The sequence below is a fragment of the Periplaneta americana genome, chromosome 16 (genome assembly GCF_040183065.1).
Source record: "Periplaneta americana isolate PAMFEO1 chromosome 16, P.americana_PAMFEO1_priV1, whole genome shotgun sequence".
Lineage (NCBI taxonomy): Eukaryota > Metazoa > Arthropoda > Insecta > Blattodea > Blattidae > Periplaneta > Periplaneta americana.
Window position 1 is genome coordinate 168,432,239 of NC_091132.1, and position 18,439 is coordinate 168,450,677.

At 35.2% G+C, this 18,439-nt stretch overlaps 2 protein-coding genes across 2 annotated transcripts in view; both read left to right on the top strand.

Moving 5' to 3' along the window:
- The window catches only part of LOC138691861 (gastrula zinc finger protein XlCGF17.1-like), a 29,945-nt gene extending 27,043 nt beyond the window's left edge, over positions 1-2,902 (top strand). The window contains exons 5-6 of the transcript XR_011329972.1: positions 448-591; positions 2,286-2,902. The gene's annotated coding sequence lies outside the window, so the exon portion shown is untranslated. The remainder of the gene's footprint in view (positions 1-447; positions 592-2,285) is intronic.
- Positions 2,903-4,533: 1,631 nt separating this feature from the next.
- Positions 4,534-18,439, top strand: part of LOC138691432 (zinc finger protein 665-like) — a 38,854-nt gene continuing 24,948 nt past the window's right edge. The window contains exons 1-7 of the mRNA XM_069813359.1: positions 4,534-4,635; positions 4,780-5,080; positions 5,449-5,598; positions 5,690-5,862; positions 10,532-10,620; positions 15,556-15,666; positions 16,152-16,234. Coding sequence (XP_069669460.1) covers positions 4,977-5,080; positions 5,449-5,598; positions 5,690-5,862; positions 10,532-10,620; positions 15,556-15,666; positions 16,152-16,234 — 710 coding nt within the window. The 5' untranslated portion in view covers positions 4,534-4,635; positions 4,780-4,976. The remainder of the gene's footprint in view (positions 4,636-4,779; positions 5,081-5,448; positions 5,599-5,689; positions 5,863-10,531; positions 10,621-15,555; positions 15,667-16,151; positions 16,235-18,439) is intronic.

An 18,439-nucleotide genomic window follows, 5' to 3' on the forward strand; every position in this document is an offset into this window, starting at 1 on the left:
AATTGCCATTAGAGGTTTTGTAAATCTATTTAGAGAAATTAATGATAACAATAGGAATGGACAGATGTTAGTTTCGCCATAGATTACCTTGCATTCACATTACGGTTGGGGAAAACCTCGGATAAACCCCAACCAGATAATCAGTCCAAGCGGGAATCGAACCCGCGCCCGAACGTAACTTCAGACAAGCAGATAAGCACCTTAACTGACTGACCACGCTGGTGGCCTTTTTATGTTGTAGCTCATTTTGATGTCAGCAGAATAGCAATACACAATATTTCTTTAGATTTTTCCTTGAAAATTCCTTGTATGTTGTAGCAGGTGCATTGATTAGCATCACTGACCCACTGTCCTGTTCCCCAGTGTCGGTCACATTCTGATGTCTGCAATAATGCCGGTCAGCACTGAACATGTTCTCTATCCTCCTTGACTTCTTGTGAATTACAGAGTGGGCACTCAGCATTAGGCAGGATCCCAACGCGATGGAGGCAATCATGTTCCGTGTGTAGACGAAATGTTGCTACTCTCTCCTTCCTTGGCCAGTCTGTTCTTTTGCAGCTCCGTAGTTTGACAGAAGTTCTCAGTGGTACGGTAAGTCTTGTGTTTGTTTTGTGTCTACTTCATTCTTAATTTACAGTTTAATGTTTTACATGAAGTTTCGTGTCGAAAGATGTAAGTTATTGTTGTTCCTTTTCTTGCCAGAGCACAGCATTGTTCATTTCCATCAATTTCGCAGTTTCCTGGAATCCATTGAAATAGAACAGTTTTGTTCGTCATCCCAGGAGCTTTTAGCAATGTTAAGCCTGTAACACACTTGAAGAGTTTTCGCTAGCGAGAAATGTGTTGCAAGAAAATTAAAAAATTAATAAGATGGATTCTAATGGACGTCCACACACTGGAAGAGATTCTCGTTCGAGGCAAAAAAACCTCGCGCGAGTTTCTGGCTGGAATCGGTACCTCAGCGAATTTTCTTGACACATTTATAAAAAATGTTTGACATTTATACTCTTTATGACTACTGAATGTAGAAAAAGATATCACAGGTGGCGATGAATTGTATTGTTTTTATTTGAAGATGAGGAAGATGGCTGATAATTTCAGTCAGAAACTTATGGAACTTGTACGATGTCACCTGTAGGCCTATTTATATGATACGTGGGATGAAAACTATAAAAACACGACACTTAAAGAAGAAATCTGGAGATAAATATCAGATTATCTGAATATAAATTGGGCTATATTTTATTTTGATGAGATTTAATAGTATTGATTAAACCTTTGAAATAATATATCTATATGTCTTAACAGTTTACGTAATTTTAATCTGAACATAGCAAAGAGTTCTCTATCATATCATGAATGGCAAAAAAAACTGGTCCATTGAACCTGAAATAACGCCTAAATGTATCATCATTCAAATCGAAACCAGTGTCCAAAACTCGCCCTTATTTTCGTAAGATACAGTGATTTTCAGATATTTCTGGCTTTAATTTTAGGCCTACTTTTTCTTTTCATTAACAAAATATATTCATGTAACTCCATTTCCTCATCATCTGAATACTCAGATTCAACATAGCGTTCTTATGTAGTTTGTAAAGTACGCCAATATACTTACAGGTTATATATTTAAGTACGACAATATACGTAAATACATAACCTATAATATTTCCCCCAACGAGTGATTACTATAATCAGATAAATGCTTTCTGCATGAAGGCAGTGCATAGATGATCATAGCGAGGTGTGATCTGTGATAGCGAGAACTCGCCAGTGTGTGGAGGAAGGCTCTTCGCCTCTTTCTCGCAACACATTTCTCGCTAGCGAAAACTCTGCAAGTGTGTTACGGGCCTTATAATCTAATACTTGCATTGAACTATGTGGGCCAGTAGAGCTTATGGATTGTATTGTCGATTATGAATCTGACAGGATAACAGGATATTAGATTTGAAAATGATTTCTTCGTTTTGAGAAAATTTGATGCAAGATGACATTTTTATAAATGAATTTGTTAACAATTTCCAGGAATTTTCAGTTAGAATTTAACAGTTTTCTGTGTTTAACAAAAGACATGTAATGTTTTCTATGGCATTGATTCACAAAAATCTGGAAGTCAGTTGCTAATGGTCTGAGAAGTTTCTGGAGTGTTATTACGGTGTTATGAATGCAATCTTGGTAGTTTTTCAAATCTCCCTTTCGTGTAATTATGTAATCACCTGTAAGATTTTTCTTTCAGACAATTCGAATAACTTCATAATGGTTATTACCCGTAATTAACCTGTGTGCAGGGATGAGTTGGTGGTGCAGTGTGCTGTATTTCTCCAATAGCACGACCAGTTGCTGACAGGTATCATTCAGAGAATAGGAGGAATAAAACCTAATGGGACTCAGTCTGTGATGCTAGCATTCGGGCTAGAGGGAAAAACATTTTACATTTATGGGCACAAAGAAATTTTCCACGAACTTACTTGTAAAATACAATTTCAAAAGTGATTGAAATGGAACAAATCAAATTCTTTCCTAAGTGTTCATTTTGTTTTGTTGTCGTATCTTCTCTAGTGCCCTTCCTGAAGTGAGGTCTTCTTATCTGAAAAATATAAAAGTTATTCCAGAAACAGTATGAGCCTGAATTGTTTATCGTACCGTGCTTGTAAATCTTTTGAAAAGGAAGTGTTTGCCACACTTGAAAATCGTTAAACACGTTACAACGATATCATTAAAATATTTTCTAAGAATAAAGATTGTCGAGTGAATTCATTTTATTAGTAATGTTATTCCACATTCTCTCCATGCTCTGTTGTACTGCTGGGGTGTTCGCAAGTTTATGAAGAGTATAGGATCAGTCTTACATCTGCTCAAGATGTACTTTTCCATGCCACGACTGACAATGTGCCAAGTTGTAGCAGAAATCCTACAATAGAAAAGAGAAGACTGAAACTGCCAAATCTTCAATTATTGATATTTCCCACGACTTTTATGCTTTGAAATGAAATTACATACTCGTCAACAATTCGAAAATACTGCAAGTATAATAAAGTTATCGATACAAATTTTGCAAAATCCGATTTCTATGTCTGCAAATGCAAATAGTGAGTTAGCAGTGTTATCATTTTAGTTATGATGTCTGCCATACTCGAACACCTACATGCAATGATTGATGAGTTACGTCTGCGTTCTTAATACAACTTTGAATGAAATAGCATCATGCATGTGCACTATGATGTAAGGATAACCGAATCTAAAGTGGTTATTTTTGGAGTGTTCCCTAAAATGGCGTAATTGTAACAGTAACAAATGAATGATTTGTATAAACATCCAATTTCACTTTACAAACTGTTAGAAAGCAGAAATATAATAATAATGATAATAATAATAATAATTTAAGAAGAAGAATCACTAAGAAACAACATCTTTGGGTCGTCTGCTGAAACTATGGCGTGAGACCGTAACTGGCCACCAGGCTTAATACGTGATAGGAATAATAATAATAATAATAATGTGTTACGGCAACCCATGATATCCCAAGGCCGAACAACTGACTGCTAGCCTCACATTCGTGTGCCTCAAAAGACGTTCATCTCATGCAACACAAGAACTGCCAACAATTTGCATATAAACTGTCATACTATTATCAAAAGTATCAACAGTATTTCTCATACAGGTATCTCATTATATAACAAGATACCTGGGGATATTGAACATTTAAATTATGAAGGTTTCAAAACCAGGGTAAAAACTATTCTGATCCAGTCCATGCCGTTCGAAATCACTGATTTCTTGCATTAAAGCTATAAAGCAAAATACCTACCTTCATTACTGTTGCACATAATTTTTTCTCCAAACAGTATTAATAATTATGTAGGACTATCTTGTTTTTACCTAATCTCTGTTAATTTATTTATTTAATGTCTTGTAAACTGAAAATGTATTATATATCTTGTTATTTATTGTGTCTTTGGTAGTTTTATTATTCTTTGGAAAACTTAAGACTGTTAAAATTAAATTCATACTAGAAATCTTATTTGTGTGTGTATGTGTGTGTATTTTGTGTTTGTATCTAATGACGAACCTATAATCTCTAATAGATTGTACAGGGAATGAATAAATACAATGCAATACAATAGTACGGAGGTATTGTGTGCGCAACTGGTTTTTTTTTAATTGGTTTTCACTAGCTACTTAGTTTAGCTCTCCAAATTCATTGCAATGCTGAATGGGCTCTGGTGCCATACATTGGACGATATTCATGAGAAAATTTTCTCCCGTGAGGACTCGAACCGTCCCAAGCCTAAGACGATGACGCATAACGCTAGAGCGCGGGACTGCAAAGAGAATGATAGCACGAAAAATATATTTGCAACCGAATTACACATTTATGTGTTCCACAATATGCTGCTACATTGGACATATTTGAAGTTTCAGAATTTCAATTCAATGCTTTGGGTATATCTCACACGATTTGGCATTGACAGTATTATTCTCTAGTGGAGTAGATATTTCAAATAGAACGAGTGTCAAGGCTCACGGCATACTTGATGTAGCTATGAGCTGTACATTCAGACAGGTATAGTTTCCAGTTCATAAACTTATACCGAAAGATTTCTTCTCGTTTGTTCTCCCCTGAAAGGTCAAACATAGGTACATAAGCACATATTATGAGAGTTTTTTTCTGCATATTACTGTTAGTTAATTTAATTTTCAATATTCCTAGAATTTTGGATAGTCTCTGTTGATATGTATCACATTACAGATCTTTGATGTTTATTTTTCTTTCTATATTAGCAAATACTCTTTAACAATAATACTGGAAAGTTAACGATAAGAGAGGCGAATGACTCATCAGTGGTATCTAGCGGGGCAGGGAATGTTGACAGCGAGGATAACGTGACACATAGCGCGGTAAACTGCATCTAACAAGAGTTTTGTACTTCAACACGTGGTGTAAGTCGTAAGGATTATTCTCATGATTGTTCCACAAAATGTCAGGGAAATGTGGAATTCTTTGTTCGGTGTTCTTCTGTAAAAACTACGCTTGGCAAAAAGATCCTAGATCGTTCTTCAGATTTCCGAAAGATACAAATAGGTGAGTGAGTAATCCTGTGAATACGAGTAGTCTATTACTTTTCTGCCACAGGATTATTATTATTATTATTATTATTATTATTATTATTATTATTATTATTATTATTATTACAGTAGATAACTTGTTCTGTGACCTTATCATGTGTTGTGGCTATCACCAATGGGTATGGAGAAGGAAGATAATTAGTCTGAGATGAACTTTCGTGTCAGTAGATTCGTATAATTTTAATCATGAAACAAACTCTCTTTCTGTTAGCTCATTCTTTTCCCACTCGCACGATTCACATGACAGGTCTCGTGTCCTCATCATCAATCATCATCATCATATTATTATTATTATTATTATTATTATTTGTTTTTGTCTTATAGATGTGCCATATGGGTAACCAAATGTAAAAGACAGGACCTAGACGAAACGTTTAAAACTAGAGGAGCAGAGTATCTGTACAAAAATCACAGAATATGTTCAGATCACTTTAGATTATCGGACCTCAATAACCCTAATTTGAAAAGTCAGGGGTAAGTAAAAATAAGGTGTAATTGGAAAAGTACCGAGGTTTCAAATGAGTCATAGACCTGTTAATTTTTAATACTTTATTTTTAATAACAGACTGAAGAGAACAGCTATTCCTTCACTGAATTTAACAGCTCCTTCTTCCGAAAATATGGGTCAAAGTACGATGAAAGAACCGCGAAGGTCCCCAAAGAAACGCATTAGACCTTCCATCGAGGAGGCGCCAGGTTCTCCGGTTCCAGACAGAAACGACGATAGTCCTCTACCAGGTACCTCATAATCAGATAGTACATTAGCAATAACATGTTCTCCGTGCTAAGTGAATCAGTTATTAAACTGCATAAAACTACTTTACTTCCATCATACCAAACACAATTTCTTTATAGTTTCTCCATATAAAATAATGAAAGTCATGACTTTTTCAAACTAAATAGACGCATATTGTGACACGTAACATAAAAATACGAATTATTGATTTTGTGAAGAAAGTGTGTGAACTCATATTTTCTCATAAAAACTGATTCAGTTAGTTATTCGCAAAATATTATTTACCTAGCCCTAGACTTTCAAGACGTTATTAATATTTCGCTAAATTAAGTCCCTGTTTATTTTTTAAGATGTAAGAAATCCTAAAAGGTCAAAGATGGCTCAAGATCTTCAGATAAAGACACTATCTAAGAAATTGATTGCAGCTCGAAAGTTGGTATCTAAAAACAAAAAAATAATTTCATCTCTTCGGGCAGAAGTGAGAGCTCTGAAGACAATCAGTTCAAATACTGATTTAATCAGAATTATTTCTAATGATGAATTCATTATGTTGCAAGTGCTCTTAAAAACAAAGAAAATAATGGGAAGGCGGTATTCCAGTTACGATAAAAGTTTTGCATTGGCACTCCATTTTTTAAGGAGAAAATTGTGTTTGCCAACAGTTAGATCTGTCCGAAATTGGCTTCATGGATTTGGTATAGGCCCCGGTATAAATCCCACCATTTTACAATTATTAAAATTAAAGTCTGGAATGCTGCCACTAAATGAAAAGGTAGTAACAATTGTTGTAGGTGAAATGTCTTTGAAGGAAAATATAACCTACAATGCTAAAGTGGACATTTGTGAGGGATTCATTGAATTGGGTATACACAGCCCTAACCAACAATCTCCAACTAACGTAAAAGATTCAGAGGTACCACTTGCAAACAAAGCAATGGTTTTTATGATTCGAGGAATGTGTAAAAATTTTAAGCAAACCATTGGTTATTTTCTATCGAAAGATGCCATGCCTGCAGAGATTTTAAAATGACATCTGGTTGATGTATTAAATAAAATTAAAGATACGGGATTTATCCCTAAAGCGATTGTTTCAGACCAAGGATCAAACAACACTAAATTGAGAAGACTGCTTGGATGTAATGAAGTACAGCCTTATTTTGAACACGATGGTGAAAAAAATTATTTGTTTCATGATACACCACATTTGATTAAGAGAGTAAGGAATAATTTAAAACATTATAATTTTAAGCTATTTGATAAATTAATTAAGTGGGAATACCTAGAAAAACTTTATTTTATAGATAAAGATATGAATGCCCGACTTAGTCCTAAAGTAAAACTTAATCACTTGAATCTACCACCATTCACACCGATGTGAGTGTGCCTTGCTACACAGTTCTGTAGGAAAAGCTATGGCAACACTCATAAAATTCAAACAGTTACCAGAGGAGGCTCAACCTACTGCAGACTTCATCCTGTTCATGGATAAAGCTTTTGATTGTTTTAACTCTTCTAGTTTCCAAACTAGTAAAGCCTTAAATAGGCCACTAAGTGAAAATTCCACATATTGGAATTTTTTTAATGAAATAGAAAAAATATTTAGAAATATTCAGGTAATAAACAATAGGAAAATGAACCCAAAATGTATAAATGCCTGGCTAGAAAATTTACAATCTTTAAAACTGCTATGGAAAGAATTGCGTTATAATTATGGATTTAAATTTTTAATAACAAGAAGATTAACACAAGACTGCATAGAAAATCTCTTTTCTATTATTCGATCTAAAGGTGGAAACAACGTAACTCCAGACTGGTCGAAGTTTAGAGCTACAATTCGGGCAACCATGACGAATCAATTCCTAAGTCCTCCTGAAACAAGCAACTGTGAAGCTGACGTTTGTTCTTTCTTAATCAAGAAAGGAGATATCGAGGCAGCTAAATTGAATTTTGGAAATCCAGGCATTACAGATGTCTCCGATTTGGATGTAACTGTTGATGACAAAAATGTACAGCATACAAATGAAACCGTGTTGCAAGAAAATGCAAGGGCTTATGTTGCAGGTTGGGTGTGTAGCAGAGTAAATCACGAAATTTGTCGAAGAAATTTATCTTGTAAAGAAAACCCCAACGATGACGTAACAACGCACATCGCAAATAAAAAAATACTGTAAAGATTCAAAAATTGTTTTTCCTAATGATGTTTCTCTAATGCTCAGCCAATTGTGTTCTGATGTTTTCAAAGAAATTGATCATGTTATTTGTGAAACTAAAACTGGTGTCAAAAAACGAACTAGTTAAAATGGTAGTGCTCCCTGTTAACATGTCCATTTGCAGTGACTGTGCCAATGTCTTCATTGATAAATATTTCAGTGTGTTAATAAATTGTTACATCAAAAATAAACTGGACAACCATACAGCTAGAAAACAAAACAAGCGACGTATGAAAGCTGCTGAAGTCATGCACAACCAAATTTCATGAAATTTGAAAATATGAGAATTTATCAATTCATTTCTATTCTAATAACTTTGTAATTTGTTATTAATTAAAAATATTACGAACAAAGTGACTCTAAAGTATACTATTTATTGCTTTGCAGCTTCTTATTGAAATCAAATGCACACCTCTCCTCTTTTCCTCACGTAATCCAGCACGACTCACGGAGTGTGCGAACGTTTCAAGCCGCTAGATGGCAGCACTGTTACTTTTCGCCGCTGCTTGCAATGCTAAACAGGAAAGCTTTCCAGTATTAATGTTAGAGAGTATTAGATATTAGCCACGATTTTATCCTACATGTCGTCCACACGTGTGGAGTAACGGTTAGTGCGTCTGGCCGCGAAACCAGGTGGCCAGGGTTTGATTCCCGGTTGGGACAAGTTATCTGGTTGAGGTTTTTTCCAGGGTTTTTCCTCAGCCCAATGTGTGCAAATGCTGGGTAACTATCGGTGCTGGACCCCGGACTCATTTCATCGGGATTATCACCATCTCATTTAGACTCTAAATAACCTAAGATGTTGATAAAGCGTCGTAAAATAACCTACTAAATTAAAAATTAAAAAAATATCCTACATGTCGGCTCTTGAAAGATTTTCTTAGTAATTTCCCATATTGTGTCGCTGCACATGGACCAGTATTACACTAAACCTAAACTTAGTGTTTACTAAAAACCTTAACCTAACTCTTCTTGAATCTGTAATAGATCAGGTTAGTTTACGGTTTTACATAGCTTGCAGACACTACTAAGTTTAGGTTTAGTGTAAAACAGGTTTATATGCAGCGACACATTTCTGGGAAGTTATCTTTCTATTTCATATAAACACACAAGTTGATGGGAGATTTCTTTTATACTGTTAACGTTCCGCTATCTAACCAACGACAATTCATGGCGGCTAATCAGTGCAAAAGGCCACACAGTTCTCCATTTCTCACCCCTCTCACATCTCACTCCACCCTTCTAACTCCCTCTCTCTCTCTGTTGCTCCCATTTCCCCTCCCTTTCTGTCCCCTTCTCTCCATCTCTCTTCTCCTCTCCCTATTCCCCTAGCCTTCCATCTATCCTCTCTGCTTTCCCTTTTTCGCCCTTCCTCTCTCCCCCACAGTCCCTCTCGTTTTTTCTCAGTCTCCTCAGCGAATAAGGATTATAAAGAATGGACACTGAGCGAATTTTCCTGTGTTTTGTTTCTCTGTGCGCCAGCGTTTAGTTCCACTTTCAAGCGCTAGAGGTTAGTGCAATCGAGCATACGCTAAGATAATAATTGACTATAGAGTTGAGACACAGGATCCAAACATCGCCTACCTTATTGCATAATCCAGTAACACTTTGCTTCAAATAAATTCAAGTTAACAGCTTTTCCTTATTTCTCAGTGACAAACTGGTTGTAATAATAATGTTTTATGTTTTATATATTATAATAAATTATATTATAAAATAATATAATACATTATAAAATTATGTATCAGATTCGTTTAATATTTGTATATAATATAATATAGGTATATGGTTTTACTTCTCGTAAGAGTTTTGTTTTTCCATTTTCAGTGCTATCAAATCATTACATATTTTAATTGTTGTTGGGGTCAACGTCTCAACTCTCATTATAAAGGAACTCTAGAGTCTAGACATTGCAGTTAATGACGGATTTATTATTTTATGGATCCTATTTATTTTATTTGAGTACCGGTACATAATGTACCTAGATGTGTTAATTATGTGTGTTATATTTCCGCTGTGTCGACTGCTAGTTGGTGTGATGTCAGCGCCAACTCTAGGGAGAAAGCAGAATCTCACGCTCTAGCTGGCTTGAAGGTCATTGAAATCAGTCCGGCTACATCAAAGGTACCGACGCGAAGTGTCCATTCTTTATAATCCCTATTCGCTGGTCTGCCTGTCTTTATCACTCTCTTCTCCCCCCCCCCCCCGTCATATTAGTATGGATAGCATTTGACGTCGATGTTGGATTAGAAATTTCAGAATTAATTAAACTTTTCCTGTAAAGAATGCATAGTCGAATTTATAACGACACTGATTTCGAAAGTTGTCTGTATTTTGTTTCGTAGGTAGTTAATTGTTTGAAATCATGTTATCATGTCACAAAGGGTCAGAGAAATCAGTTAATCCTTTCTCAGCAGGTAACATTGTACAAATGAATGACATATTTAATCATCACTTTCAGTTGTGATGGATGTGATCAAAACAGAAGCAGAGGACACGTTGACAAGAGATAGCACCGTAGAAGAAGAAGAAGAAAAATCATTATCAGAGGTAAATTGAATGCGATTACTAGATATTTTCATGTGACATGTATAATGGAATTCCTCAAGGATCAAATTAGGTCCCCTACTTTTTCTAGTGTTTATAAATGATCTTGCCCCCTAATAAAAGATGTAGGTCACCCCATATTATTTGCAGATGACACAAGTATAGTAATTACAGCCAATAACTCCAACACATTCCAATCTTCAACAGAGGAAATTCTCTTCAAAATATGTGACTGGTTCTCAGTCAATAAATTGGTATTAAATTGTAACAAAGCTAACGTAATTCAATTTAAATCCTGTCCAAATTCAACCTCGCAAATTTCTAGCACAATAATTAATAATAGATCCCTATTAGAAACAACAACAATCAAATTTCTTGGCTTAAAAATCGATAATGTGTTAAATTGGAAAAATCATATTAAAGAAATTACCCCCAAACTAAATTCAGCTTGTTTTGCTATTAGATCTATGCAAAAGATAGTAAGTATCAATACCTTAAAAACAATATACTTTGCATACTTCCACTCGGTAATGAGTTTTGGAATAATATTCTGGGGAAATTCCACAGATAGCAACAATATATTTCTATTACAAAAAAGAGTAATTAGAATAATAGCAGGTGCCAAATCTAGAGAATCGTGTAGGACTATTTAAAAAAAAAACTACAAATAATGCCCATGGCTTGTCAGTATATCTTTTCATTAATAATCTTCCTCGTATATAATCGTAATTTCCGGCAGCCAATCACATTGCAGGTCGGCTACATTTAAACGTGTGCGTCTTGTCATTCGCTGATTCATTTCTTAAGTCTCGATAAATACTTAATATAATCGCCCGCCATTTTAGCTCTTTAGTTGGCGTTTGCAGAAAGCACACGAAGACGTTATTTGCCGCTCAATTATTTGCTGAATTACAGTGCGTTTGATTTATTATCATAGGAGCTACGACATGATAATGTTTAACGGTGTGGCAAATAGATTCCTCGTATGGTAGCTCGGCAACGTAAGAACAAAAATGGCGAATGATACTACCTAGCTAGACTTTATAGAGCCTTCACTTTCTAAGACGTAAGCAAAGAGGAGGAGTAACGCCGGAAATAACAGCGTCGGGACTATAGTAACTGATTAGATGGTGTAATCTGTTTAACATACGGTAACCGTATGCAGTCCAACCTATAGTGCTTTAACCCTTGCACCCTGTTTCCTCTAGAATTACATAAACCCTGTTAGGGATCGTTTGTGGTCCCAAAATAATTATGCATTTTTTGAACAACATAATGCGTGCAAATAATTACGAAATATATTTCTTATTATTTTTGTTATATTTTTAGTCATTTATTTAATTATTTATCTGTTCGTTTATTTATTCATTCATTCATTCACTCATTCACTCATTTTCAAGAATCAAAATTATCTATCATAAATATTAATTAGAACATGGATAGTTTTTGTCGCCTTAGCATTTCTTATGCTTGTAATAACAGTCTTATCTCACTGGAGAATCAGTTAACAATTTATTGCATAATTTCGGAATGTAGGCTTTCACGGCTGGCATCATAGGGATCGATGTTATTCGCGCTAAAGGGCCGTGGTCTGTTGGAACTGTTGCTACCATACATTTCGTGCTACTCCAGCAGACATCAGTGGTGTGGCACACTGGAGTGCAAAGATCTCCTTACCGTGTTTGGAATGAATGGGACTTTGACTGGTTGCCTTATCGGAAGGAAGAAGGCCTTAAAGTCAATCAAGCATGATACCCGGCCCTGAGAAAAACACGCATTAAATTGTTCATCCAACAACAGAACATATTGGTAGCCCATCACAACACTTCGACCACCGGTGTTGACTGTGGCGACAACAGCAAGCCACGATCCATCCTGACCTTAAACACTGTAAGGCAACCAGCCACAGTCCCAGTTGTTCCCAGCACGCTAAGGAGATCTTTGCGCTTGCGTGTGCCACACCACTGATGATGTCTGCCAGAGTAGCAGATGAAATGTATGATAGCAACAGCTCCAACAGACCACGGCCTAATTTATTGCATAGTTTTTTTTTTTTTTGGTGTTGTAATATTCATAGGTTATAAAAAAAGTAAATAACTCACATAAGCCTAGATATTACAGAACATGTGAACAATACTAATTGTCACTCTGTAGTCTTTGTTTCACAGCACAGAAATTACAGAAATGTGACAACAACGAACTGACAAACAAACAACTTCAGCAAACAAAATTAACTCTTATGACTATAGGCTCATTCACAATGAAAATTAAACATAACGTAAGCGTTAACTAAAAAATGTAAACATCACGGTAAAATCAAGAACATTCACGATGGGAACATAAACATAACCGCAAAGATACTTAAGGCCCATTCACAATGAAAATTAAACATAACGTAAGCGTTAACTTAACGTTACAGTAAAATCAAGAAGTCATACCATCATTCACGATGGGAACATAAACATAACCGCAAAGATACTTGGTAACCATGGAAACATAACAACGACGCCATTTCCTCATATTCTGTCGTATACTTCAGCGCTCCACGATTGTGTTCTGTTTGCAAATCACGTAAGCATAAGCATGAAAGTTTGGAATTTGCAAACTTTCATGTTAACGTCTTACGGTAATGTTTATGTCAATGCTTATGTGAATCATTGTGAATGATCCCATTTGGTAGCCTGGGCGCAAACTTCTGTGTTTATGTTACGGTTATGTTTAATTTTCATTGTGAATGGGCCTTATCACAGGAGACATGGATAATAACATTATTTACTCTACAGTTCCTCATAGTCTTGTTCCAGTGGATAATCAGTTATCACATTTATTACAATATAGTATTCTTTTGTTCATATGATAATCACGTCCGCCGTGCTCTGTAAATTGTACATACAGTAGAACCCCGATTATCCATCACTCTATTAACCGATTGGTGGATTATCCGTCTGTCTTCCTCTCGACTTTTTTCCTGCAGATATATAATAAGTACTGTGCATTGTATTAGCACATTATTGTTTCTATATAATGTTATTACAAGCCTTTTTCCTTACACAGTTTGGTCTACTGTTTGAATTGTACTGTATAACTTCTATGTAAAATGTCTTCTACGGGTGTCAAAAGAAATCTTGTTGTGCCAAGTATAAAAAAGTGTAAACAATTGAGTGTTTGGGGAAAGAGAAACTGTGGCTTACCTCACATCATAATACGAGATTGAAGTGTATAAAGTACGTAAATCTACAACACGAGACCTCCACTATTAATATATGTACAGAGACAATCATTACAAGGAGTATCCTTGGCCCTTAAAAACCCATCATTGACAACCACACATGAATTAGTGAATTTCTCAGCCACTACCTAGAGTGTTAAATAGAAGATTATGGACTAAATTGCGAGAGTGGAAATATTATTCACTCAATTTACGAAAATCTTTCATGGTACGGATTATCCGATTTTTTCAATTAACCGTTCAGTCCACTCTATTTATTACCACGGATAATAGAGGTTCTACTGTATTAATTTTTTTAATCTTGCATACGCCATCAGCAGCTAAACTGTAACATGAAAGAAGCTGACATGGAAATTTCATAAACTATTTTCTGTCCCCATGTCATAAGTTCTGCGGTTACTACGCACGTATATCTATTTAAAATAAGTTTATTTACTTATGGGTTATAATTGTTATCAAAAGGGTTCAGAAGGGAATATCTATAACTTAAAAGTTCCAGAATGAAAATAAATTGTGCCTGCTAATGAACTTTAGAAGAACCCGAAACAGGGTGCAAGGATTCAGTGGAGAATCACTGTTGTTAGAAGCTTGATTTTCATCGGAAACCTCTTGCTGATAATGTGTCACTGAGCAGTATTTTAATTTTTATTAGTTGACTGATGACCGTTTGTGTAACTTAGCAGTTTCTTTACTGATATCTATGTAATATCTTAAAATATTCTACAATACATTCCAAGATTATGGGAGATTTTTGACCAATAGTGAAATTATTGTGGAATCTAATTACGCCCTGAGATACAAAAATACAATTTCACTAATCGAGTATTTGTTGACTGCTGTGGAGTATCGGTTAGCATGTCTTGCAAACGTAAAATGTATTATATATCTTGTTATTTATTGTGTCTTTTGGCAGTTTCACTATTCTTTGAAAACTTAAGAGTGTTAAAATTAAATTCATACCAGAAATCTTATTTTGTGTGTGTGTGTGTTTTTTGAGTTTGTATTTTGTGTTTGTATCTAATGACGAACCTATAATGTGTAATAGATTGTACAGGGAATGAATAAATCCAATACTGTGAACTGAGTGGGTCCGTGTTCATATCCTGGTTGGGTTGGATTCAGAACATCTCAAAATCTGTGCGTCATTGGTTAACCATGACAATATCTTTGAAAAATATTGGAGTGCAAAAGGTCAAATGAGTTTATTGTCAAACGCCTGGCATTAGAAAACAACAACAACAATTTACCTGGTTAGGATTTTTGCGGGGTTTTCCCTCAACCCATTAAGAGCAAATGCTGGGTAACTTTCAGCTCTGGACTCTGGACTCATTTCGCTGGTATTATCACCTTCATCTTACTCAGACGCTAGATGAACATAGCAGTTGATAAAGTATCGTAAATACGATCTGTACCAACCAATTATTGTCTAGTTGTTCTTACCATTTGTAATTTTAATTTGTCACCATCACATTGTTTTGGTATTTTATTCACTTTATTCATTCTATTTACCGTACTGCTTTTGTTTCCTATTGTACATCACTGTTTAGCTATTCTCATTCTATATATTGCAGGTTTTCCATAATTATTCGTATGACTTGCAAGTAGTCATAAGGCACGTGAATGCAAACCTATTGTGCTCTTGTAACTTCTCAACTCAACTTGAAAGAAATTGTATTGTAATATGTTACTCGTGTATCTTTGTTCCTCAGGAAGGGAATTTACTCGATCTGCGAGTGAGTGGGATAAAGACAGAATGTGATCCCACATTTGAGGGCACTCCAGTTCCGTACTTTTATCCCATCATTAAGTGTGAAGTTGAGGTGAGTGGACCCCATTGGATGTGCCGGTTATTTTGTTATATTTAAATTATATTATGTTTGTCACAGGCACCATATAACTTTTGTTTAAGTGTGCCCTCAGTGTCATTTGAAATTTATGTATGCCCCTAGGTACTTCTCACGGGAGTAAACATATAAATGACAATACCAAGTTGATTAAACAGTTCCCGAAATATAAAAATAGAACTTACAAAGTGCACTTAAATGCCTATGATTTTCTTGATTATTTACAGACATATGTTTACGTTAAAATGAAATAGATAAACAGTCGAAACCAGTTTATGAGCCTTGTATTCCCTACCTTAATGCCAAGTATAACATTAAGTATAATTATTACAATTTATTTTTCCAGTATTCATCTTTAATTCATTTTATTTGCTATTAATTTCCAGATCCTCGTGATCATCCGTAAGTCCGGATGATTTATTTTTCTTTAAATCTCGTTCCATACTTTTTTTTTTTTTCAGGAAAGGTCATGTGACGTGGACACAGTGAAGGTGGAGCTGAAGCAGGAACTGACAGCCAACGAAGATGAAGTCATGTCTGAGAGGTGAGTCGTTATGTCGTCCTTGCCTTCGCTGTTTCTATTAAGGCACCGTAACACACTTGAAGAGTTTTCGCCAGCGAGAAATGTGTTGCGAGAAAGAGGCGAAGAGCCTTCCTCCACACACTTGGCGAGTTCTCCCTATCACAGATCACACCTCGCTATGATCAGCTATGCACTGTCTTCATGCAGAAAGCATTTATCTGATTATAGTAATCACTCGGGGAAAATGTTACAGGTTATGTATTTACGTATATTGTTGTACTTAAATATATAACCTGTAACTATATTGTCGTACTGTACAAGTTACGTAAAAGTAGGCGTAAAATTAAAGCTAGAAATATCTGAAAACCACACTGTATCTTACGAAAATAAGGGCGAGTTTTGGATACTGCTTTCGATTTGGATGATGATACGTTTAGGCGTATTTCAGGTTCAGTGGACCACAGTTTTTTTTTTTTTTTTGCCATTCATGATATGATAGCGGATTCTTTGTTATTTTCTGATTAAAATTATGTAAACTGTTAAGATATATAGATAAATTATTTAAAATGTTTAATCAATACTATTAATTCTCATCAAAATAAAATATAGCCATATTTATTTTCAGATAATCTGATATTTGTCTCCAGATTTCTTCTTTAAGTTTCGTGTTTGTATAGTTTTCATCCCGTGTATCATATAAATAGGCCTACGGGTGACATCGTACAAGTTCCATAAGTTTCTGACTGCAATTATCAGCCATCTTTCCTCATTTTCAAATAAAAACAATACAATTCATCGCCACCTGTGATATCTTTTTCTACATTCAATCGTCATAAAGAGTATAAATGTCAAACTTCTTTGATAAATGTGTCAAGAAAATTCGCTGAGTTACCGATTCCAGCGAGAAACTCGCGCGAGGTTTTTGCCTTGAACGAGAATCTCTTCCAGTGTGTGGACGTCCATTTGAATCCATGTTATCAATCTTTGAATTTTCTCGCAACACATTTCTCGCTAGTGAAAACTCTTCAAGTGATTACGGGCCTAAATATTGACATTAATTGATAATGTTTTATATCGTTTTCTGCCCTAAATATAACTGCTAGTTGACGAAGTGAATGAACGTGTTTATTTAGAAGTCTGAAATAGCTTACCATATATTACTTCTTACTTGTTATAAGATGATTACACGATGTCCACTATAAATCCAATATGCATTTGTCCAGAATTGTGGATTGGTGGGAATTTCATGTAACTAGTGGTTTTCCATTCTTTGCTGCAGTTTATGACTGGTGTTATTACTTTGAAGTAGGATGTTTTTAATTGTTTCTTCTTCTATTAAACATTTTTACATTGTGGTGACTCTGATATAATTTAAAACAATGCAGATAAGCTTCCATAACAAGATGTCCAATTCTAGCCCATACAGCAAAAGTTTTTATCTGTCTGGGAATATCACTCTAGATTTTAATATTGTTGGGTTGTTTCAAAATTTTCCATAGTGCTTTTCCTGTTTGTCCGCTCAACCAATCCTCTGTCCATTGCTTATTTATCATGTTATGAATATTATTTATTATTCTGTCAAGCGTGGCATTGTCTAGGGCAAATTCATGGACAATACGACGAAGGGAAAAGAATCTACTAGAAGCAATTGAAATGTGGATGTGCAAAAGAATGGAACGTGTGAAATAGACAGAAAGAAAATAGGAAATGAAGCTGTCCTGGAAAGAGTGGGTGAAGAAAGAATAATGCTGAAAGTGATGAAGAAGAGAAAAAAGAATTGCCTTGTGACTGGCTAAGAAGAAACCGCCTTCTCGAAGATGCATTGGAAGGGATGGTGTACAGAAGATAATTTCGAGGCAGAAGAAATGAAATAATATAAAATATTAATTGCGGAAACTTAAAGGAAGGCGGTAAAAAGAAAAGACTGGACAATTTTGGTTTTGCAGTGAAATGAAGTGAATACTTAAATTAAACTACGACACCTGCGTCTCGTGAAATCCCTGATGAAACTTTGCCTCTCCTTACAACTCCACAAAGGGACGGTGTTGTACATTACAAATTAGTGTTGAAAGATGTTGTAAAGTATGGGGTTGTATCTTCCTGTTCCACGAAGGAATTAAAGTTTGTTGTATATACCAATGAATCGCTACTATTGACGTCATATCAATAAACATACTACGTCTTAACATGAAACAGCTGCTTATCTTCGTATTTCAATCATCGAAT